The sequence below is a fragment of the Seriola aureovittata genome, chromosome 20 (assembly GCF_021018895.1).
Source record: "Seriola aureovittata isolate HTS-2021-v1 ecotype China chromosome 20, ASM2101889v1, whole genome shotgun sequence".
NCBI lineage: Eukaryota > Metazoa > Chordata > Actinopteri > Carangiformes > Carangidae > Seriola > Seriola aureovittata.
In genome coordinates, this window is record NC_079383.1 from 14,407,460 (window position 1) to 14,429,885 (window position 22,426).

At 40.4% G+C, this 22,426-nt stretch overlaps 3 protein-coding genes across 4 annotated transcripts; all 3 read right to left on the minus strand.

Moving 5' to 3' along the window:
- Positions 1 to 9: 9 nt before the first annotated feature.
- Positions 10 to 4,365, minus strand: klhl40b (kelch-like family member 40b). Its single transcript, XM_056364080.1, has 6 exons — positions 2,591 to 4,365; positions 1,894 to 2,054; positions 1,685 to 1,792; positions 1,336 to 1,521; positions 864 to 1,013; positions 10 to 493 (listed from the first exon to the last, which is right to left on the minus strand). Exons 1-6 carry the CDS (start codon positions 3,713 to 3,715, stop codon positions 382 to 384), a joined length of 1,842 nt encoding a protein of 613 aa, XP_056220055.1. The 5' UTR covers positions 3,716 to 4,365; the 3' UTR covers positions 10 to 381.
- A 1,125-nt stretch (positions 4,366 to 5,490) lies between these two features.
- hhatlb (hedgehog acyltransferase like, b) lies at positions 5,491 to 14,129 on the minus strand. Of its 2 annotated transcripts, XM_056363815.1 has the most exons (12): positions 13,929 to 14,129; positions 12,000 to 12,137; positions 10,477 to 10,544; positions 10,280 to 10,393; positions 9,378 to 9,572; positions 9,053 to 9,262; positions 8,179 to 8,350; positions 7,872 to 8,016; positions 7,740 to 7,775; positions 7,449 to 7,650; positions 6,403 to 6,544; positions 5,491 to 6,304 (listed from the first exon to the last, which is right to left on the minus strand). In XM_056363815.1, exons 2-12 carry the CDS (start codon positions 12,103 to 12,105, stop codon positions 6,093 to 6,095), a joined length of 1,602 nt encoding a protein of 533 aa, XP_056219790.1. In that variant the 5' UTR covers positions 12,106 to 12,137; positions 13,929 to 14,129; the 3' UTR covers positions 5,491 to 6,092. The 2 variants fall into 2 exon arrangements, with proteins under 2 accessions (XP_056219790.1, XP_056219791.1); XM_056363816.1 differs by lacking the exons at positions 12,000 to 12,137; positions 13,929 to 14,129 and having other exon boundaries at positions 5,493 to 6,304; positions 9,378 to 9,567.
- Positions 14,130 to 14,799: 670 nt separating this feature from the next.
- On the minus strand, positions 14,800 to 22,014 carry LOC130161260 (glycine--tRNA ligase). The gene is made up of 17 exons (XM_056364427.1): positions 21,870 to 22,014; positions 21,095 to 21,196; positions 20,848 to 20,950; positions 20,517 to 20,658; positions 20,310 to 20,398; positions 18,500 to 18,576; positions 18,231 to 18,376; positions 17,979 to 18,128; positions 17,725 to 17,887; positions 17,397 to 17,561; positions 17,182 to 17,290; positions 16,598 to 16,742; positions 16,405 to 16,490; positions 16,198 to 16,307; positions 16,002 to 16,095; positions 15,450 to 15,640; positions 14,800 to 15,355 (listed from the first exon to the last, which is right to left on the minus strand). Exons 1-17 carry the CDS (start codon positions 21,912 to 21,914, stop codon positions 15,242 to 15,244), a joined length of 2,031 nt encoding a protein of 676 aa, XP_056220402.1. The 5' UTR covers positions 21,915 to 22,014; the 3' UTR covers positions 14,800 to 15,241.
- Positions 22,015 to 22,426: the final 412 nt, after the last annotated feature.

Here is a 22,426-nt window from a genome sequence, read left to right on the forward strand (position 1 = left end):
TCAAGACCGTTTTTTTGGTTGGTACTTAAATACTTAAATTTTATTCCATTCATTGCAAAAAAATCAACAACTACATATTGTTTACAATTTTACAAACTGAGTCAGTAACATATAAAAATGTCATTAATTAAAAAAGAAAACTGTCCATGACATTAGGCCAGAATCATAAGTAGCTGCACATTTAGAACTGCTGTCACATTATGTAAAATAAAACAAGGAGAACACCAAACACACAAGCTGATTCGTGACAAATGTGCTCATGTTGTATGTCATTGTGACCTTGAGCACAACTGTACCTGTCCTTGGACTGCTGTAAAACTACTGTGGACTCCAGCATTGATTTTTTTTTTTTTTGTGGACAAACAGGCACCGGAGGTGGTTTTACATCTTGGTGAGACGCAGGGTGTTGAGGCGGACCCCCAGAATGGTGGACCCTGAAGCGTACTGGATCTCTCTGAGGATCCCGTTCCACGTTCTCTCTGACTCATTGTACCTGAGGAGGTCAGACAGGGGGGCAGTAGGGTGCAGAACATCAGTATTTAGTGTTTACTGTCATTTCATACATGCCCTGGGATTTTTTTTTTTAATCTGATGTGTGACAATGTAGAACGGTGTTTGGCAAAATGAACACTGCAGATCACCAACTATTAGAATACCGGCTGAAAATGGAACACCAGTTTAATTTTTCTTTAACATAAACACACAGAGAAAATTTATCCGGGGATTTTCTTTGGTTTGGGCTGAAAAAAGTGGAAATACTTAAGTAAATTCCCCTTCTAAATCACCTTTTGTGATGTACATCACAATGTACCGAATGCATGAATGTCTGGATTAAAAGAGGCGTGTCGATCTCTGTGACCCACCTCCAGATATCGTTCATCTCTTTGGGAACGATCTCCTCACTGTCCTCCAAAGGCATCATGGCAAAACCTCCTATAGCGTACAGCGAGCCAGCTGAAGACACCAGGTTCAGAGAGCTACGCTCCTGAGGAAACGCTACGAAGTCTGACCACCTGAAAAATGTAAACGCACGTACAGAGATACTGTTAATACAAGACACTAAAAGATGAGTTGAGTAGTTCAGTAGGGAAATTAATATTTCTTTTTTTTATGCACCTCAAAGTGCCCATGTCTCTTCTGAGCCTTTAAGTAAGGTAGTCAATCTTTTTTTCCCTCAAACAAAAACACCACCTTTAGGGTTATAACCATAAATGTTAAAATATGATTGAAAAAAGGGGGTCAGAGGATGTCACACCTCAGGAGGTGCACCGACTACTCTATGAGACATCTACATTCTCCTTCGTCAGCCATATTCACTGATTTCGATGAACTCACGTCTTGGTAGCGATGTCGTACACCTCCACAGAGTCTGTCAGGCCGTTGTCGGTGACTCCTGCTGCCACATATATTTTGTCCTTGTGAACGGTGGCTCCAAATAAGGAGCGTGCGATCTTCATGGACGGAAGCTCCTTCCATTCAAATCTCTTGGCATCATATGCACACATCTTTCTTAGACAGCTCCTTTTCATAGGAGACAAAGAAGATAATGCGTCTGAGATTTGTCATTCCGTGGTGGTCTCTTTTATATAAAAGTAAAATGAGTTGCTGAATTAATAGATAAAGGTCTGAATCATAAAGATTGCCACTGATAAACATTAATATTTTGATCACACTTTATGCTCACTTGTTGTCCCCCTTTCCTCCAATCACATAGACAACATCATTGTGGGATATCGTTGCGTGTCCATAAACTGGGTAAGGAATTGATTCTGATTCACCCCATTTAAAAGATCTGTAAATGCAAAATCACAGGAAATGTGTTAATCAATTAGGTGCAGTGTATTAAATAATCCATTTCTAAGATTCGAAACATGAACTTAAACTTGCACTCACTGTCTGTCGTAGACCAAAACTGAGTCCAGCGTGTGCTCCTGCTCCTTCAGCTCCCTCCCTCCCAACACAAAGATGGAGTTCTCTGCCTCGGCCAGCCCGAACAGGAAACGGGGAGACGGGATCGGAGGCATCCCCAGCCAATCGGCGCTGACCGGGTCATACTGAGGTCACAGGAGTAAAACATTTGTACAGCACAGAATACATGCTGTAATACAAACAGACAGATATGAACAGATGCATCCATGTTCTGTATGTGCAAACACAACGTATACTCAGATTAAACCACAGTGCTGAGTGAAATATTCAACCCAAGACTCCAGCAGTTCTAAGACTACACAATTTCACCAAAGAGATGATTTTTTTCTTCAAAATTCAGCCTTTTGGTTTCTTTGAATCTCCACTTGAATTTAAAATAAAGTTTTATGGGTTTGAACAAATGCTAGCTGGACAGAATGAGTTTGTGCTAACTCACCAACCAAACGTCAGTGGGTTTTTAAAGCAATTTCAAGCACAAATTCAACAGTATTTTTGTTGCATCATACCATCATTTTTGAAAATGAAAGTAAAACTTTAAAGCTTACTACTGTAGAAATACTGCAGGGTTTGAGTTATTGATAAAATATCAGAAAAATAGGCTGAGATGAGTCAGTTTCTGTTACTTCTCTTCTATCAAATCTTTATTTAGAGCCTCTCCTACCTGCAGGAAATAGGAGCACAGGGGATCTTCCTTGTTCTGTTCATCGAGGAATAATCCTCCTGCCACAAAAATCTGGTTCTCCTTGGTGACCAGGCTGGTGTGGTTCTTGGGAATCTGTGTGGACAGTGATGCTACAAAGCAGTCGTTCCCTGACGGATCATATGCCACAGCACCCGTGTCATTGACCATCAGTATCAAGTCCCTGACAAACATGCCAAATCTGAGGTTGTCATTCAGGATGCCTGGAAGAAGACCTTCTTCTTCCTCCTCGTTATCCTCCCCCTCTCCGTCTTTTTCTGCTCCACCATTCTCCTTCTTGCTTTTTTTAACCTCAGGTATTTTCCCGGCACGAGCATCCCTAACCAGCTGGAGTTTCTGCTGCAACTCAGGATTTGAAGACATCAGTTTGTGTTTCTCCACTTTTTCTTTCAGGTAATCTTCATTGACCAGACGCAAACGAACGCAATCCAGCATACCTGGCAGCTCTTTCTCTCTGTTCTCTGCATCCCGGGACACCCAGTTTATCAAAGCCTCAAACACGGCCTCTTCTGTCTCTACGTTCAGGTTGTCGTTTGTTAAAATGGCTGCCAGCTCGCTGGGGAGCAGCTGAAGGAACTCCTCATCTCTGGAGATGAGCTGGAAGCGCTCACAGGCGTAGTTTCGGGCAGAGACAGCCAACCTGGGACAGTCTAGCATCAGGCCAAGTCTGAAGACAGCCAGGCAGTTGCTGAGGCTCAGGCGCTTTTGTAGGAAAGAGACACATACAGTGAAAATCGAAGGGATCTGGTACACATTAGCCACAGCGAAGATGTCCTGAACATTCTGCTCCGTCACATTGATTTTGGAGGTGTACAGGTACTTGAGGATCAGCCCCATGACTCCAGGCTCCACATCCTCAAGGACAATCTCCCTCTTTTTGCTCTCTTCTAGGTCAGATAGAAAGATGGAGCGGAAGTACGAGCTGCAGGCGCACAGGACCAGCCGGTGGCAGGGGAACTCCTTGTCTTTGATCTTCAGCACACAGTCGACCAGCTTGTCATTCTCCAGCAAGTCGTACAGACCGTCCTGGAGCAGCGTCTGCTGGTACATCCTGGGCTCGTCCATGGGGTTTATAGGTAGAGCCATTTTTAGTGGCAGGTGAGTATAAAGAGCCTTTCAGGGGCTGCAAATCAAACAAAAAGTCTTCTTTTTAGCAGAGTAGTTCTAATTTCTAGGCTGGAAAGAGGATTCAGAAGCACAGTCAGTCTGCTATTAGCCCACACCAGCTGAACCCAGGGGCGGCCCTCTCCCTCAGCTGTCCTGACCCTTCAACTGAGCTCCAACTGGGAGGTTATTTATAGACTGGGTGCTCGGTGTGGAGCTATGGGCTTCTTTCTGGAACATGAAATGCAATATCCATGCTTCAGTCCCTCTTTCCCACCTCCAACCCTACCCCTACCCACTCCCCAGGAACATCCACCCACACTCAGACAGCTGACACATTGCTTCATGGGAAATATGTCTGACCTGAGTCACAGGGGGCTGTGTTAAAAGCTGCCCCACCAGGTCTCTGTGGCTGAGTCATCAAAGCCACTGTGTCACCTTGTCAGTTTGTTAGATTAGTTCATTTAAATTATACAGATGATATAAAAAATTATGACAGATTATTATTATTACAAATATTGTAATTTGGTTGTAATTTGTCCCCCCAAATACACTTTTATACAATTCAGATTATTATCTTAAAGAGGGACACTTATGAAACACAATACATTGTCTATACTGAATTTTGAGATATTGTTTAATTGCTGATAATGGTGATATTTATAAACTTGCACTTTTTCATGTACATATCATGTGTACTGTGTATATCGTATTTATTAGTGTATATTTGGTGTATTTTTGATGTATGTTTCCATAGATGTTTATTCTATAGATGTTTATTTTTCTGCTGTGGTAAATGAATTTCCCAGTTGTGGGATTAATAAAATTAATCTAACCTAATCTAATCTAATTTCATTGAATTAAAGGGGTGTTCCAGGGACTTTTAGTCTCTACTGTGCTGCCCGACAACAACAGAGTGTAGTCAATAAATATGAAGTTAAAGGCAGATTATGTTAATTATAGTGAGGCATAAAAACTTAATAAAAACATCACAGTGCAGTAAGAAAAAGAAAAAATGTCATAGTTTAGTAAGGCATAAATAAGCCATTTTATAGTAAAAGGTCACAGTATATTAAGACATTAGAGTCTCCAATCAACCTAATGTATATGTCAGAGTACCCAGAGAGAACCCACGCAGGCACAGGAAGAAGATCCAAACTCCACACTGTCAGGTCCCGGTAGTTTGGTTATATATTTTGGTAGGTTTAGTTTTTGTTTCTTGTCTACTTCCTGTTTTATTTTGGTGTGTGTGTGTGTGTTTTCCCTTTACTTGTCTAGCTTCCTTCCCTCCTGTTGATTGCCTCCCTTCCCCTAATGTGATACACCTGTGTCTCGTTATCATCCAGTGTATATATGTGGTGTGCTCTCGCCCTTCTGTGCCAGATCGTCTGGTCAGATTCCTGTCAGCGGTCCAGCGCCTGTTTCTCAGTATATATTCCTAGTGTTGTTGACCAGTTTTGGATTCTGAGTATTTTCCTAGTGATTTTGTTCCTCTGCCCTGTGAATTGGATTTCCTGGTTTTTGAATTTGAATTCTTCTATGTCCCTGTCTCTGCATTCTGTGTCCACCTGGTCTGTGCTTGACACACACAGAGTGTAAAAGCATTGGAGTGGTTTGGTTAAAACAACAACCCCAATGTGATTCACTGAAATCCCTGTGGAGTAGTGAAGTCAGTGTGTCAAACATAATCTCCCCTCTTTCATGTTATTTTTACCTATGACCACACCGTTCAGCTCCAGGCAGTGACTCATCAGAAGTGTGACCACAGCCGTTCCACCGCTCAATGTTTAAAAGTGTTTCCATCAAACAGGAATTAGGCTCTACTACTGATGTAATGCTACAGAAATACCTCACACCCCTAATAACAAGATACAACAGTGAGTCAAATGGTGTAAAAAGCCCCACTCTCATTCATATTTAAAGAGATCCATCAGAAAGGTCAGAAACGTTCCATAAAGAAACAAAACGGCACTTTCAACAAATCTTTGCAGTTTATTTTTTTTGCATTAACAGTGAAAGCAGAGGTTTCAGAAAATGAAATGTATCTTTAACTTCCCTACAGTGTTGTAAAACAGTTTAAGAGTAACGTTATTTAACTTTCATTCTCAAAGGGAACTAGACAGTAAACACGAGAGGTGAACTGTACATGTAATACATCAAATATGATTGTCTTTCATTAAGATTTATTTTGTTTTTTACAGTTAACTGATGGTAAACATATTTACAGTAAATGCTGTTTTGGACATTAGCAGAAGTAGAGCATCCATTTAAAAGTTACATTATAAAATCTAGATTGGCAATAATACTGCTGGCTGCTACATCCTTCATTATCTGCATCACTAGTTGAACATTAAAAGATCTACTCTGCTTTTTCCTTGCTGGGATCTGCGACTGGCTGAGCAGAGGCAGCTGCAGCTGGAGCACTGGTCGGGCTGGGGGTGGCATTTGGAGGGGGGGCAGGAGGAAGAGGATCAGGATCATCGATAAGGGCCTGTCTCCTCTCTCGCTCCTTGATCACTTGAATCAGGCAGTAGGTCATAAACATGACGATGATGGTGGTTATAGGGAAGCCTGGGAAGGTAAAGAGATGCACAACTTCATTATTAATAGAGCTGGCGAAAAAAGGAAACCCTCTTCGATGTAAAAAAAAACAAAAACAAAACATTTACCTCTGAGAAGCAGCCGTTTGGTGACCAACTTAGCAAAGTCCAAACTGTTCAGTGCCAGGATGTTGTACAAAACAATACTCCAGAAGTTGAAAGTATTGAAGACGGCTCTAATCCTGCGGGACATTGCTTCTGACATTGCCATCTGTAAAAAAATAAATAAATAAATAAAATAAAATGAAATATAAATAAAATAAAATAAATAAAAATAAATTCAGTAAAAAATAAGCATTTTACATTAATATTCTTACTGAAATGTAAACCAACCTCAAAATGTGTTCTCAATTTTTCACTCTATAGTAAGTTGTAAATTTAGATTTTGGAAACGAAATCATCACCATCACTAACAGGTGTGCTGTCACACCAATGTAAAAAGTGACATTTTGCATTAAGGAATCGGTAGCTGAAAGCAGTGTTCATTTGTTCTACAGGCAAATGGAAACATTTGACCGTGGGATAAGCACAAGTTTAAAAAATGAAATCACTGATAGCTGAATTCTATTTCAAATGTCAAATGTTTGTCCGACACATTCATGGTGGACCCACACAGGTGTTTTCATTCAACTGCCTGATTAGACCTCTAATTAGGACTGTGTGGGCGTGTGCAGACTGTGCATCATACCTGTTAGTTTGATTGCAAACGTTCATGTGGAACACCTGTGGCAGCAGGTGTGAATGTGTATCAGCTGATTACATTATCAAACAGCAGCAGGGGATGGAGAGGTTGTGGTTTTCTTTTTTTAACGCTTTTAGTGATGGCAGAGACGGTGTAGTACCTTCTCCATTCGGAATCATCCAAGACGAAGCCATGAGAGATATATATATATATTAGTTTTGTTTCAATTGTAATTCCCAAATTTAAGAGAATTTGGAGTACTTTTACATGAGCATGATATTATATATATATATATATATATCCACCTGTGTTTGTGTCATACTCACAACTGGACACCTCAAAGATCCAGCTGGCGGCCCAGAACATGGCCAGACAGAGCACAGTGTTGTAGAAGTAGATCTCATATTTGGGAATTACTGAAATGTAAACCAACCTCGAAAGAAGCAAAAGGCTCCATGGAGAAGAGCTTGGCAGTCCACAGCTCAAAGTTGAGGCCAAAGCAGTTAAAGAAAGCCCAGATCAGCACCACCTCGCAGGGTCCCAGCCAGAGGATGGTAACGCCAAAGGTGCACAGTGTAGCCACCAGCTCCTCCAACACATTCTCATGCTTTCCACCCAGGTAATCATACACATACCTGTGGAGAATGAAATCATTCACAACCTCTAAATTTGACAGGATTAACAAGACTTTAATTTAATGTACTGGTCTCTCTGAAACACTCACTTGCACAGCCAGTCATTGATTCCTCTGTCAAAGTGGCTGAGAAAAGAGAAGTCAAGATCAGGTTTCGTATTACAGAGTTATATCGTGAGTGTAATGAAGCACTTGTGATCGAGCCGTGGAAACTCGACTCACGTTTCAGCAAACACATAGAGCATAGTGATGCACTTTGGTGGCTTGGGAGGGTCCAGATGATCCAGTCTGGATACTGTGTTGATGACTCCAAACATGACAGCTGCTTTTACCCAGTCATACACCAAGTTAAAGTAGGCTAGACCCACTGGAAACAATGCAAGCATATCAGTTATACCTTCAGTTTACACCAAGAACAGTTAACAGTTGGTAGAAAATGTTATTTTGTGCCAAAACTGTCAAAGAACTGCTACGATTAATGTGCCACGGCATTAAAAAAAAGCAGCCATTGCCAGGAGGAGGCCCAGACCTAGAGCCCAGTCAGAGAGGTGTTTCAGCAGCTTCATGTCGGTGGGGATGGTGAGGATGTACATGAAATGGAAGAGGACGTCCACTACAATCACGACCCCCAGGTTGATCAGGCCCTGCAGACTGATATTCCACATCTCCCGCTCTTTCCTCGTCAGGTCCGACTTGTTGGCCTGCAGGGGGCAGCAGACACGTGTCTCAACTACCAAGATGTCAAAGACACCGAACGTCTACACTGCTACTCTGCAGCTCATGAAAGGGGAGGGGGAGCTTGGCATACATTACAAATATAATGATTGATTTTATTGTTAACGCAGATATAAATGCATGAAATCTGATTTGAATTCTGAGTCTGTCCTTCACGTGAAAAAGGCAGTAAAGGGAACCCTTACTCTTTTTCCATTAATTCTTATGTTTTTTTTAAATGATCTCCTTCAATATGTTGTAATGGCTTGACCAAGAGACAACCTGTACATTTTAGATGATTACCACATCTCAAAGACATCAGAGCATCCTCTAGGACAGTGGCTCCCAACCTGGGGGAAAGGACCACCTCAAGGGGATTGCAAAGTAATTAACAGAACAGGAAAGCAGGAGAAATACATTTATGATAAATGACACAAAACTGTTGCTCCGTTCACCGTATTTATCCTTTTCTTCTGAATTACCTGTTACTTATTGTGTTTTTTTTCCTTTTAAACCTCTAAAACATTCAAATCAAATCTAAACCTTTGAGTAGGCCTAGTCAGGTGACACTCTTATTTTAAAGGGTAACAAACCAAAATTGTTGGGAGCTGCTGAATGACTTTAATTAAAAAAAAATGAAGTTAAACAAAAAAAAAAAAATATTAAAAAAAGACCCTAGTTCAACTTACTTGAACATAAAATTTATCAAAGGTCATGATGGGCCCGAAATAGAAGAAGGGGAGGTAGAAGTTGTACTTGAGCAGCTCCAGGATGTTGTAGTTCCCATCTTTCCTTTCACAGTTCTCCAGAGCAAAGCTCATGCAGCGCATGATCGTAAACCCGCAACCTCCATAGAAGAGAACGTTACGCAGCTCGAAGTCCCCCTCCACAAATCCAGCCTATGTGGAGACGTAACAAGAAAAATAAACAATAAAAGAGAAATAAGATCATCATTTCCTTACATTTTTATACCTTTGTGTAATCACTTCTCCTACTATCTAGGCAGCAGTTTACCTGCCAGGACACGAAGGGTTCACACTTGAATGTAGCGAGGGTAAACAGACCAGTGACAAAGCAAAGCCAGCGGATTTTCACTAAGGAGATGCTGTAGAGCAGGATACAGTGGGACAGGATGAGCGTGACGTAGGTCCAGCCCATACTGACCCACACGGCCAGGAGTCCATACACCATGTAGACCAAGGACCTGTGCTGTGAGAGAGGAAAATAGTGTCACCGCACAACCACACGACCAAAGTCTACGTAATCACGCAGCTTTAGAATTGTCATATTACTCAGAAATGCACCAGAAGATAAAATTGTTTCTAACTAGAAGAACATTTCCCCACGGAGGCCTGTTCATCACGAGGCCATCTTGTTGATTTGTATCCAGTAGTGACAAAGTGACACATATTATAAAACCTATACTTAAGGATAGACTTTCACCCTCAGACTTTGCTGACACATGATATGACATGTGGTTCTAATGGTGTCTAACCAAACTAAACTGACATAACTAATCTTGCTAAATATAGAGCTGCATTTCTATTTATTGCTCCCTCTGTCTCTTTCATTCTTCATCTGCAGTCATCCCTCCATTTGACTCTCGCTCAGTGTTTTTCTTTCCACCTGGTCTCATTCATCATCCGCTGTTTAGATAATGATATAAAAAGCTACTGTGCAATGCAGTAAAAATAAATTGTGACAAAGTGGATTTCTGAAATGTCAAGTATTCCTAATAACAGCGCGGTGAGAGATGAATTCATCGTGGCGGACAACATGATTGTTTCTTCCATCTTATTTCATGGCGACTCAGAGCTTTGCTCAGATCATTAAACCTGAGTCCTTCACCTCTTTTACTACATTACTCTTCCTTAGAGGAGCTCAGTGAATGAATCAATTAATCAGTTATTTAGAACCTGTGGAGCCAGCATGGAGCAGATCTTGGCGAACAGCACATGACCGGAGAGAGCAAACAGGATGTGCTCTCTGAATGTGGAAAACCACATCATCCACTCAAAATCAGCTGTATCCTGCAGAAAGGTGAGCAGAAAGTAAAAAATTAGAAACAGCAGATGTGTATCAAAGAACTCTTAATAAACTCATGCTCTCTCACCATTTTCCTCCCAAAGTAGTACCACCCCGGTTTTACAGTGGGTTTGAATGTCTTTCTGTTTGCATTGGCTGGAATTAGAAAAAACAAACGAGGATGAGAATTAGACCAAAGACCAAATGATATTAGACAATTGTCTCTATTGCGCTTCCTGACTTCTTGTCAAAATAAAGTTGGAAGGGGAAAACTGCAACACAGCAAGATACAAACTCACTCATCTCACTTACATTAGCAGATATTACATTTACATTTTCTGTCTTTTATTTTAATCCCCTTGTCCTTGAATACAGACACGATACACACTATGCAGGGCCAACACTGGGCCTATTTTCCTCTTCTGCTCTGCGGTGTTAATACTGACACCTGATCTCTTCTGCGTGGTCTGCATAGCTCCAAGTCTTCACCCTCCACGCAGTGACACTGCCTCTGTATGTATATTGCACATTGTGTTTGTCTCTGTATTTGACTGTACTACAGCAAGCATTAAATATAACTTGGTATGTATGTCCCAACCTGAAGTGCATTGCATTGCACTGTTCTACTTTCGGAAAGACAAGCATTACAGAGCTGCACACGGGTTATGCTGTTATGGCACAGTTAGGGCGATATTTCATCTAAGTTTGGTTTGAACTTTTTAAAAGATTTTCCTATGACACGCTCTGTGAGAAAATCTTCTTCTAAAGAATCCACAGTTACGATCTGAGATAGTTTGTTACACATATGTCAGTATCAGCCATATATGATGATGATATGTACAGAAACGCTACAGATATATATGAGGTCATTTAGAAACAACATCACCATACAGAGCCCACCATAGCACTGGATGCGGACTACGGCTGTGTCAGAAATCACTCCCTCATTTACTTATTCACTGCTTTTTATATGTTCTCAATTTTTCACTCTATAGTAAGTTGTAAATTTAGATTTTGGAAACGAAATCATCACCATCACTGACAGGTGTGCTGTCACACCAATGTAAAAAGTGACATTTTGCATTAAGGAATCGGTAGCTGAAAGCAGTGTTCATTTGTTCTACAGGCAAATGGAAACATTTGACCGTGGGATAAGCACAAGTTTAAAAAATGAAATCACTGATAGCTGAATTCTATTTCAAATGTCAAATGTTTGTCCGACACGTTCATGGTGGACCCACACAGGTGTTTCCATTCAACTGCCTGATTAGACCTCTAATTAGGACTGTGTGGGCGTGTGCAGACTGTGCATCATACCTGTTAGTTTGATTGCAAACGTTCATGTGGAACACCTGTGGCAGCAGGTGTGAATGTGTATCAGCTGATTACATTATCAAACAGCAGCAGGGGATGGAGAGGTTGTGGTTTTCTTTTTTTAACGCGTTTAGTGTCGGCAGAGACGGTGTAGTACCTTCTCCATTTGGAATCATCCAAGACGAAGCCATGAGAAATATATATTAGTTTTGTTTCAACTGTGATTCTTAAATTTAAGAGAATTTGGAGTACTTCTACATATTTCCACCTGTGTTTGTGTATTTGTGTCATACTCACAACTGGACACCTCAAAGATCCAGCTCGCGGCCCAGAACATGGCCAGACAGAGCACAGTGTTGTAGAAGTAGATCTCATATTTGGGAAGTGCAGCTTTGATCCCCATGGTGACACAGACAGGAAGAGCTCCAGAGGCTCCTGAACACACGACATCAGACCAGTCAACATTTTATATGTACAACTGAAACCCCAGATTTGACAAATCAGGAGCCTATTCTTATTGGTTCCTACAACAGAAATATTACAAAATGTACTTAAAGTATAAAAAGTAAAAGTACTATGTACTAGTAAGTGTTATGCAGACCGGCCCTTGTCAGTGTTATATTATCATATTATTGAATTATTGATACATTAGCATCTAAGCAACACTTAAATATATTTTATATGTTACAATAACTGTAGCTGTGAAATATGTAATGGAGTAAAAAAGTACAGTATTTCCCACTTAAATGTGAAGCAGTAGAAGTATAAGGAAATTGTACTTCAACACTGTACTGCAGTACAGTACCTGAGTAAATATACCAACATTACACCACTGCTTTGTATTACACTGGACCACCTACAACATTATAATGTAGCTTTCACATTAACACATCACACAATTTAACATTGTTAAGAGCAGTGGAGGAATTACAGTTACTCAAGTACTGTACTCCAGAACAGATTTAGACAAATTTACAAATTGAGTATTTCCTTTTTATGCTACTTAATACTTCTATTTCACTACATGTAAAGGCTTTAGTTACTGATTCATTTTAACTAAGATTTTAGATGTAAAGCACACAAGGAGCTTAGAAAATATGATACAGAGCTTTATTATCACACTGACCTGTATAAAGTTCCTAAAATCGACCACAAATAGACAAATTGGCATTAGGTAATAATATCCATACACAACACAATGTATTATTAATGATATAACATTCTAAATGATCAGTACTTTTACTTTTGATACTTAAGGTACATTTTCCTCATAATACTTCTGAACTTTTACTTGTAATGGAATATTTTAGATTCAGTATCAAAACTAAAAGTACTCAATGGTCAGCATAATGGCTCCTTCCGGAGTGTTTGGTATTATTATAATCACCAGTGAATTTCAGATTTTAATGCTTAACCAAGAGGTGCTAGCTCATCATAGGTTTTGTAAAAACGTGATCTGCAAAGTAACTAGTAACTACAGCTGTATAATAAAGGTTGTAGCGCAAACACTTCAATATTTCCACAATATCTAGTGGAGTATTGGAAAATTAAAAAATGCGAAGTGAAGAACATCAGAACTGCATTGAAGTGCAGTACTTGAGTAAATGTACTCAGTTACATTTCTCCACTTACTACTTCTTCATACAAGCTAATATGTATATTAGCCTGTTCAGAATAGCTAGGTGGGTTTATATTGATGCATCTTCTTCTGTACCAAAATACGTCGTTTTCCTTTTAACATTCCAGAGATACAGCACCAGACCCACGCGGAATAACTGGGTATCTAGTTGCTTGAAAGTCTTGATCATTTAGGAATTTTATCTGCTTTTCCCTCCTTGAGACATATCACATTTATCAAGGAAAGAACAGTGGAGGGCAAACGGGCAAGTTTCCAGTGATTGGACTTCAGAGAGGTAAAGACCAACAAAGTGCAGCTGCCTGCTATTTTTATCCGAGCCAACTTCTCTCCAGTGAAATAATCCAGTTGCCTTTGTACTGAAAGAAATCGCTTTGTTAAACAGAAACCAAACTTAACTCAGATTTTTTTTTGTTGTTGTTGTTGTTGTTGTTGAACACAGCACTCACGCTGAATCAAATAAATCATAAGCAACATCAAAAACTCTCCCTGTTCTCCCCTCACAATGTCTGCTCGAGATGCCTGCTGTTGAAATGCCACACGGTCATGCTCTTCAGTCTGTCCTCTGCAGCACCTGTTGTGATACTGACCTTGAACGCAGCAGTTGCGAGCCCCCCGAAGAAGTTGCTATAAAACGAACCTTTTTTTTTCAGTTTGTTGAGAAAAAAGGGGGGAGAAAAAAACTGCAGATTAAAGAATCATGTTAAACAAATGATATGAGAGAATGTAAAAGTGTTGTATCTGCTGTGCATCCACGGGGGCGCAGGCTGGGCTGCAGGTCCCTCTGACTCCCTGAGAGGGAGCTGCCAGTGGTTAAAGGTGACAGGATGTATTTATACTTTGACCACTGACACAGAGGGGGGCGGAACGGGGGGGGGGGGGGGGGGGGGTGCTAAATCATTATAATAGGTTATAAGCCATACAACATCAGGAGTCTCTCAGAGTCTCTGATCTTGGTGTTTTATAATTTATCCTACCTTTCTAAATAATGCAGCAGAGGGTTAACCCACCTAAACCTGCTTGGTTATGTCTGTCAAGCGCAGAATAGTCATCATGGGTGTAAAACAATTAAGTATCAAACTATTAAACTGTAATTACACACAAATGAGCATGAATTACCATGAAAATACATCTATCGCATTTTCTTACGTCAGATCTGTGTATGTGTGTATTTAACATTTGTCAAATTAAAGGCCCTCCTCTCTCTTTTCTCCCTGTGATATTTTCCATATTCCTAGTTGCCAGATCTGTTTTGGGAGGGTCTAAGCTTGTTGCAATTTTGAGCTGTAGCCCAACCTCCATGTTTCACATTCTACAATGAACTGCAGCTGTGCCACAACAAGCAGTGCTGACTAGTGACAGTGACACAAAACGCAATACAGTGAGATGCAGTGGCAACATTACAGCTGGAAACACAAAGCATACAGATAAAAAAAATACAACGTGCATGTCTACACAATGGAAAGAGGCATATGCGGTTTATTTGGAAAAGTCAAGACATACAAGATAAATGTTTTCTGCTTTAATAGAATCATCCACTGGGAGTTGTTAAGAGAGTTGTTCAAGTGGCAATAATGCAGTCGGAGGTATGAGGCCACAGAGGACTGTGTTAGCCCTCCAGCATGTTTGTGAGTAGTTTTCATTCAGTCTGTGTGAAGAATGTGAATCTCCAGAGGCTGCTGTTTACTTGATCTGTATACCATAATATGTCTGTATGTCTGAATACAGATAAAGATACAGTAAATGGATTTAATATTCTATTCACCACAAATACAGTCATAATATTTAGCCTGTGCATTGGATTTTTCAAAATTTTTAAGCGAGTTTTATAAAAAATGATTAAATGCAAAATCTTTATTGGCAATATGGTCCCTGAGTGACGAGTAGAGGAGTCCCTGTCTGCTTACTCCTTCTTGCTGGTCTCCTGTCCCTCAAACACGGGGTACTTGCTCTCCACCTCAGCCCACGTCAAGGTGCCGTTAGCCAGATCCCGAACCACCTCTGGGAGCTCAGTGACCTGCAAAAAACACATTTTTGTATATTAGTACCAAAGATAAAAACAGATGCGATGCTTTTCATTAATTAAAAGCTACAGTCATTTCAGGCTCTACCTCGGCCCTGATCTGTCTCATTGAGTCCCGGTCTCTCAGCGTGGCTGTGCGAGGCGTCTTGTTGACGGTGTCGAAGTCAACGGTGATACCGAAGGCCACTCCGATCTCGTCTGACCTGGCGTAGCGACGCCCGATGGATCCTGAAGAGTCGTCCACCTTGTGAGACACACCATTTTTGGTCATCGCCTCAGCTGAAAGGAGAAAAAAAAGGAGTGACCAGACTGAGTTTAAGAAGGAGAAAAAAATCATCTGATGTTCATATAACAACTAAATAAACAGTTGAACATTTTGGGAAAAATGTTTATTCACTTCCTTGCTGAGAGAAAATTTATACCATTCTCATGTCTGGCCTACAGCCAGCAGCCAGTTAGCTTAGCTTAGCATTAAGACTGAAAACAAGGGGAAACAGCTATGCATGGTTCTGTCCAAAGGTAACAAAATCCATCTTTGTTTGTCTATGTGAAGAAAGCAAATAAACATATTTCCCACAATGTTGAACTATTCCATTAAACTGAATGACATTGTATTTAAACCTGTTTGTATCAGACTTACATAACTGGCAGACAAATGGCACGAACTCCTGGTTTTGGCTCAAAGGCAGGATGGAACATTTATATGGAGCTACAGTTGCAGGGAAGCTGAAATACTGGGCAAGAAATAAATAATCATCAATTAGAAGGAACAGTACAAATCAAAACAAGCATGTGATTCTCACTCAGATCTGATTTCTGTTTTGAAGCATTCTTACCGTCCTCTGCTCGTCCCCCTGCCGGATACGAAATGAGTGCTCGAAGATGGAGTACATGATTCTCCCGATGCCAAACGAGGGCTCGATTACATTTGGAACAATCTCCTCCACTGTGGGAAAACAGAGACGGTTGTTTTCCCACAAGAACAACACACTGAGCTACTCTACAGCTACAAAGCCAGGTTTGATGTGGATGTCACCTCTTACCGTGCAAGGTTTTCTGGAACCTCTTCACGCTGACCATGTCTTTGGTCAGTCTGAATGTTTTGCCGTCCGACTCAAAGCTGAACTCCCTATAGACACGAACACAGCGTCGCCAATATGCATGAATACAATAATATAGATAAACATTATGGAAGATTTGTTAAACAGGACACACCCTGCAGTGATCAGTAATTACCCAGTGTCACTGAGAAGCTTCTCCTGGTCACTGATGTAGCATTCGTCACAGACGGACAGGTAGTCCAGAACCTGCTTGGCGTCTTTCTTGTAGGCCATCCCTATGGCTCCTTTGTTGGGTTCAAACTGGACAACATCTACTACTCTGTGCAAAGAAGTCAAGGTGTAAAACAGACACACTATACGAACTAATACAATAGACTATGCACTAACATTGACAGCTCACTCTTTTGGCAGTTTTCAATTTGTACTCACAGGATTCATGAAAAGCTTGGGTACTGACTGTACTCTTTAAATAACTTCATCTTCGTCTTTTATTTTTTAATGTCATCATTATTTGATTCATTTTATCTAAAGCACATTGTACTGCATCTTCTGCATGTTTTGTGCTATAAAAATAAAGTTTATTATCATGTGTAGGATTTGAAGATTACTGAATTTGGCAACTGATGTTTTGATGTTGGATAAATAACATCTTGTAATGGGACAAATGTCTGTGTTGGCGTGACACAGAATTGAAAATGAACTAACTATAATTTGGTGTGATTAAAGTCAGGGTTGTCAGACTGGGACAACAGAAGGATATGGGTTCTTTCAAAGGCTTCTCTGCCACTAGAGGGACTTTGGTGGCTCTGGAGTGACATGAGAGGTCATAACAGGAGCGATCAGCGCAGCCCACAATTTCTATCCAGCCCTGAGAGAGAAAAACAACCATGTTTAAGAATCAAACACGTAGATGAGGGTCCCGTTGTTCTCAACTGTTGCGCTTATACAGGAGAAATAAAAGAGAAAAGATTTACATAGGAGGTTTTGGACTCTGCATCCCAGCAGTCACACGCATAGTGAGCCATCTCGTTGTCCATGTGCTGCCGGAAGCGCACTTTGTCTTTGGAGAGCCCCGCCTTAATCAGATACAGGTAGATTCTTCCAATGAAGTAACCCAGCACTGAATTGTTGATCACTCCCTGCAGCAGACACACAGAAGATATACTGCTGAAAACATTAAGAGCCATATTTGTTATATTTAACTTTGACACATTTTTGTCCACATAAGACCAGGCACGTTCCCTTCACTAAGAATAAACATACACCCACATATGATATTAAGTTAAATGAGATGAGCCCTACCTGCTCCACAGCATCCCCCAGCCTCATGATCTGTGCAGGCCGTCCGCTGGTCTGAGCCCTCGAGGAGAACAGCAGGATCTCCAGGTCGGCCACTTTGGAGAATTTAGGGTGGACCTTCTCCTTTGGATCCACAAAGTGCTCAATCTCAGCCATGGTGAACTCTCTGCAAACAGATAGAAGTTTAAGTCTCGTTGTGCATTTTCTCGTAATTTGCCAGTTGATTCACGTTGAGCACGCCAGAGTTTTCTGACTACCTGACACGGATGAGTCCAGAGCGAGGAGAGATTTCGTTCCTGAAGGAGTTTCCTATCTGAGCGGCACCAAAGGGCAGTTTCCCCTGGTTAAACTCCAATAAACGCTTGAAGTTGAGGAACATTCCCTGAGCTGTTTCAGGCCTCAGATAGCTGCACAGAAAAACAAACAGATGACACGATTTCAATACAGCAAAAAAAATGCTTTTTCACGTGAGACGCTAGAGATAGATGGTGTGTTAAGCTGGTCAGTACCCGGGCATGTTGCCTCCCGGCCCAATGGACGTCTGAAACATCAGGTTGAAGGAGATGGGAGGTGTGAGGTCATTTCCTGTGGAGGGAGACTTGACGTTGTATTTCACAAAGAGATCAGCAAGCTCCTGCTGAGTGTAGTTATCCATCTGAAAACAAAAGACAGTAGACGGTGCATTAGATGATTATTTCTCCACCAGCAGATGTCAGTGTTTTCGCCAAACACCAGACGTCTTCCGTGCGTGTGGACGTTGTGTTTGTGAAGCACCCACCTGAGTGATCACATCCTCCATCTCATTCACCTTCTCCACCGAGCACTTCTCATCGGACATCAGTTTTTTCAAGTGAGCTGTGAGGAAACAAACACCTCGGTGAGCGGCAGCCAGTCAAATACTAGCTTTGAAAGAAATAGCAGGGATTTACCTGGGCATGCAGAGCAACGTGACAACACAACTTTTTAGTAACTCAGATCTTAATTAACAGGAGACTTTTGTAGGTTGCAAACAGGCCTATATAGACAATAGGAAACTCAGCACCAGAAATGTCATTTTTTTATGATAAAAGAATTTCCTATTGTCATAATGTTGAGCATTAGCCCACTGACTACAAATTCATCATTCATTATTTATCTTCTGAATGATCTAATATTCCACAAATGAATAATTATATCAGTACAATATATTTGTTTTACTTTAGGAGCTCATTGTGATCACTGGGATTTCAATTCCATTAACTGGCTGACATGAAGGCCTGAAATGTTTTCAGTGGAAATTATTGATATTTTAAGGGATTAGTATTCCAAACAGTATTGTAGTATTTACGCCTCAAACTTGAGATTCAGTAATTTAAAATTAATGGATTGTGATATATTAATGCATTTTTAATGGAAGTACGATGGGAGGCTTAAGAGGCAAAAATCCCTTTAAATTCACTGCAAATATAGAGATAATTAATGAATAAATTAATGGATTGTAATATATGAAGTTATTTTGAATTGGTTATATACATGGTTTCAGTGAATACAAAGGGGTAAAAGCCCTCTAAAACTAGTAATTACTTAGTATGGGCAAATTAATTTAATTTTATGGTTAAAAAATCTAATTAAGGGATAATAGTACTCTAGAGTCCATGTTCATTTAAGTTCATTTTTGCAGACTTTCTGTGCAGTCATTCTTGTCATTACCCCACATGCATGGTATCTTTTTTTTCAGCACAAATTCAGCTATAAGTCTGACTCCTCGTTTTGTCAATTAAACAAAGTAATAAAATATAAAAATGTACAAATAATAAAACTAAAGGTTGAACAATATAGTGTTTCACTTTTTATACAGACAAGTGCAGCAGAAAAACGTAAGAAATTAAACTCTAATACAGTCTATTTACATATAAAGAGATTTTATCCTAACTAATTCTGGTGCCTTTTTCATTAAACGTCTGTATATGTCTGTAAATCACAGAAAATAATTAGAATTTCAAGTTTTAAAAAAATGGTCTACACATAAATAAAAGTGAAAGTGTGTCAAAGCACAAGATCAGGACTTTCAATTGGTTTTCTCAGCTTGTTACTATATGATATAAACATGATATATGAATAAACTTATGTTAGTATAATTGCCCAGTGTGTTAACTGATGAATAGACAAAGTCTAAATTAAGGAGGAACACCTGAAAAACCGGACCTCCTGCCCCACCAACACCCTGCCTCTATCTAACCCCCCTGGGGACAGACTGTATAACCCAGTACAACAGGTTAAAGTCTGTTCTGTACAGATGATATTGCACATTCTGTTAAAACTGGATCTAGAAAAATAGCAACAAAATCTAGTGGCAGACTGATTATTATAATATAGTTATTCTTATCTATAATGTGCAAGTTTCAGATGAATATACTTTGGACAGTCACAGCTCAGCTAGTAATTATCCTCTCTGTTCGTGTGTGTTGCCTCCAGGTCACCAGGTCACCTTTCCCTTTAGGGATGAAATCCGACACCTTCTTTGGAGTGCAAAGAAACAATGGAAAACTCAGCGGATGGGACCAGGTGGGGCTTATTTTAATGATGTAATGATGGTAGGACAAAGGCACCTTTGAGGAGGTGATCGGCTCGGTAGCACTCTCCAGTCTGGGCATCTTTCACCATGTAGTCAGCAAATTTATCCACATGCCCTGACGTCCTGAAAAAACAAAAGAAAACAGGAGGTCTTTTTTAGCACAGATCTGTTGCAACTCGAATTTAAATCTGCACTTTAACTCGGCCAAGAGCAGCTGGAGTATGAGTTTGTTGGCACCCACTTGAGGACAGGCTCGGGGGTCAGCATGGTGCAGTCGATCTCCAGGATCTGCTCCTCCTGGATGAAGTGCTGCCTCCACACCTGCAGGATGTTGTTCTTCAGGGCACAGCCAACTGGGCCGAAGTCATACAGGCCGCTCACACCTGAAAAAAACAGTCTGTTTAGAAAGGGAGGGCCTACCAGTAAAATATTTCAGCTAACATCTCCCTGTCACTATCATATTGTTGCATTTTTAATTCTCTCTCTGGACATCAACTGTGTAGAAAGTCATCCATCACCCAAAAGGCCGCTGGGTGGTTTCTGTTCTCCTCTCTATTGTCATGATATTTTACCTCCATATATGGCAAAAGCCTGATCATAGAAGAATCTCCTCTTCAACGTGTCTTCCATTTTCACCCTGTCCACTGTGTCATCTTTGGGTTGCAAAGCAAGCTCCTAGAGGTGATGAGTGTTTGTAAAATTATTCTTCAAACTGAATGTAAAACACCCAAATCAACTGTAAAGGGAATATTCTAATACAAAAAGTGAAAGTGAAGCCAAAGGATATATGGAAAAAGATTAACCAGACTTTGCTCTGACCTTTGCCTCTAGAATCTTCTTCCGCGCCTTCAGCTCCGCCACGGCTTTGCTCACCTCTTGCTCTGAGGAGCCTTTCTCCTTCAACTGATGCACCAAGTCACCCTGTGGGGAAAACAATACCTATGTCTTAGCTCATCTTCACACTCACACTCAGGCACCTTTACAATTTAACCTTTTGTTTGTGTGCATTTGTTAACTCTCTTTCGCAGCACAGTTGTAGTGGATTCAAGGCAATACATTGGTCACATGGCAAACGCAGCTGAAAATGAGGTGATGGCTGATATGTGACCTATGACATTAACTGCAGATAGAGCAGCAGGTGATATGAACTGATCAGTTTTACACATCTTTTATAATCCTTGATTAATGTCACAAATACATGTTTAAAACAGAGTGTACCCTGCAATGTTCAGTTTAAAATTTTTAATTAAATTTTGGTTTTCACACCATGAGCCTCTGTTATGTATTATTTCTTATCAATTCGGCAAATGTGAATTAATTTGAAAAACATCCCTTGAAGTGCAGATAAAAAACCAGTTCCAGCAATTTATCCAAACAACTTGATAATTTTGTAAGAAATTTGTTTTACATCTATTTTAATGCTCGTAAAATCTAAAACTATGTAAAAAAAAAAAAAAAAGAATTTTTTTACAGCGTGGTAATGTCAAAAAATGATCACTTCCTCATCTGATCACAGAAATCATTTTGAATCATATAACTGTTCTGAGAAGTGCATACAAACAATTATCCAATCAACAATTTCATTTCGACTCACCTGTTGCTTCACAGCCTCCCTTAAAGGCGCCAATACTTGTTCCATCTTGCCTCGTATAAAAAGTATGCACTCTGTCTGCAGCTGGCTGTGGATCTCCTTTGGACACAAGTGATTTCACTTCAGGCTCTTGTCACACTGCGAGAGAAGAAGGGGAGGTGTCTGACTCTAACTTGTGCTGTTTGAAACCAGGGCTTTTTGTTGCATCATCCAGGAAGCTCAGACAAAAACTACTTTAATTCTCACCATAAAGACAATAGTGAGTTAAATATTATAGACAACCCCTGTCCTAATTAATAAATGAATTGGCCCAGTCAAATCACTGGGGGTCAGAGGACAGAAATAAATAACTTGGGGAGCTTTTGACCCCCTGTTGTGCACTTAGTCACTAATGTATTTAGGAATATGTTCCATGATCTGATCTATGTTTTAGTAGGTTATGAACCTAAACACATTTGCACACATACCCTGAGCCACTTACCCCACTTTGCCCAGCTGTTAGTCCAGCCCTGGTATTGGATAGTAAGTCAGAATTTTCACATTTTATCAGACTATCCAGC

Coding starts and splice junctions, on each gene's coding strand:
- klhl40b (XM_056364080.1), bottom strand. CDS start 3,715: ATGGCTCTACCTATAAACCCCATGGACGAGCCCAGGATGTACCAGCAG. Junction 1,522..1,684: donor GGAGGAAAGGGGGACAACAA/GTGAGCATAAAG, acceptor TCCTATGAAAAG/GAGCTGTCTAAGAAAGATGT. Junction 1,014..1,335: donor TACGACATCGCTACCAAGAC/GTGAGTTCATCG, acceptor TACATTTTTCAG/GTGGTCAGACTTCGTAGCGT.
- hhatlb (XM_056363815.1), bottom strand. CDS start 12,105: ATGGGGATCAAAGCTGCACTTCCCAAATATGAGATCTACTTCTACAAC. Junction 6,545..7,448: donor AGCCTTTTGCTTCTTTCGAG/GTTGGTTTACAT, acceptor ATTTTTTTACAG/ATGGCAATGTCAGAAGCAAT. Junction 6,305..6,402: donor CAAACGGCTGCTTCTCAGAG/GTAAATGTTTTG, acceptor TTACCTTCCCAG/GCTTCCCTATAACCACCATC.
- LOC130161260 (XM_056364427.1), bottom strand. CDS start 21,914: ATGGAACAAGTATTGGCGCCTTTAAGGGAGGCTGTGAAGCAACAG. Junction 17,888..17,978: donor TCTGGACTCATCCGTGTCAG/GTAGTCAGAAAA, acceptor ATCTGTTTGCAG/AGAGTTCACCATGGCTGAGA. Junction 16,743..17,181: donor GAAGCCTTTGAAAGAACCCA/TATCCTTCTGTT, acceptor CTTCTTTGCACA/GAGTAGTAGATGTTGTCCAG.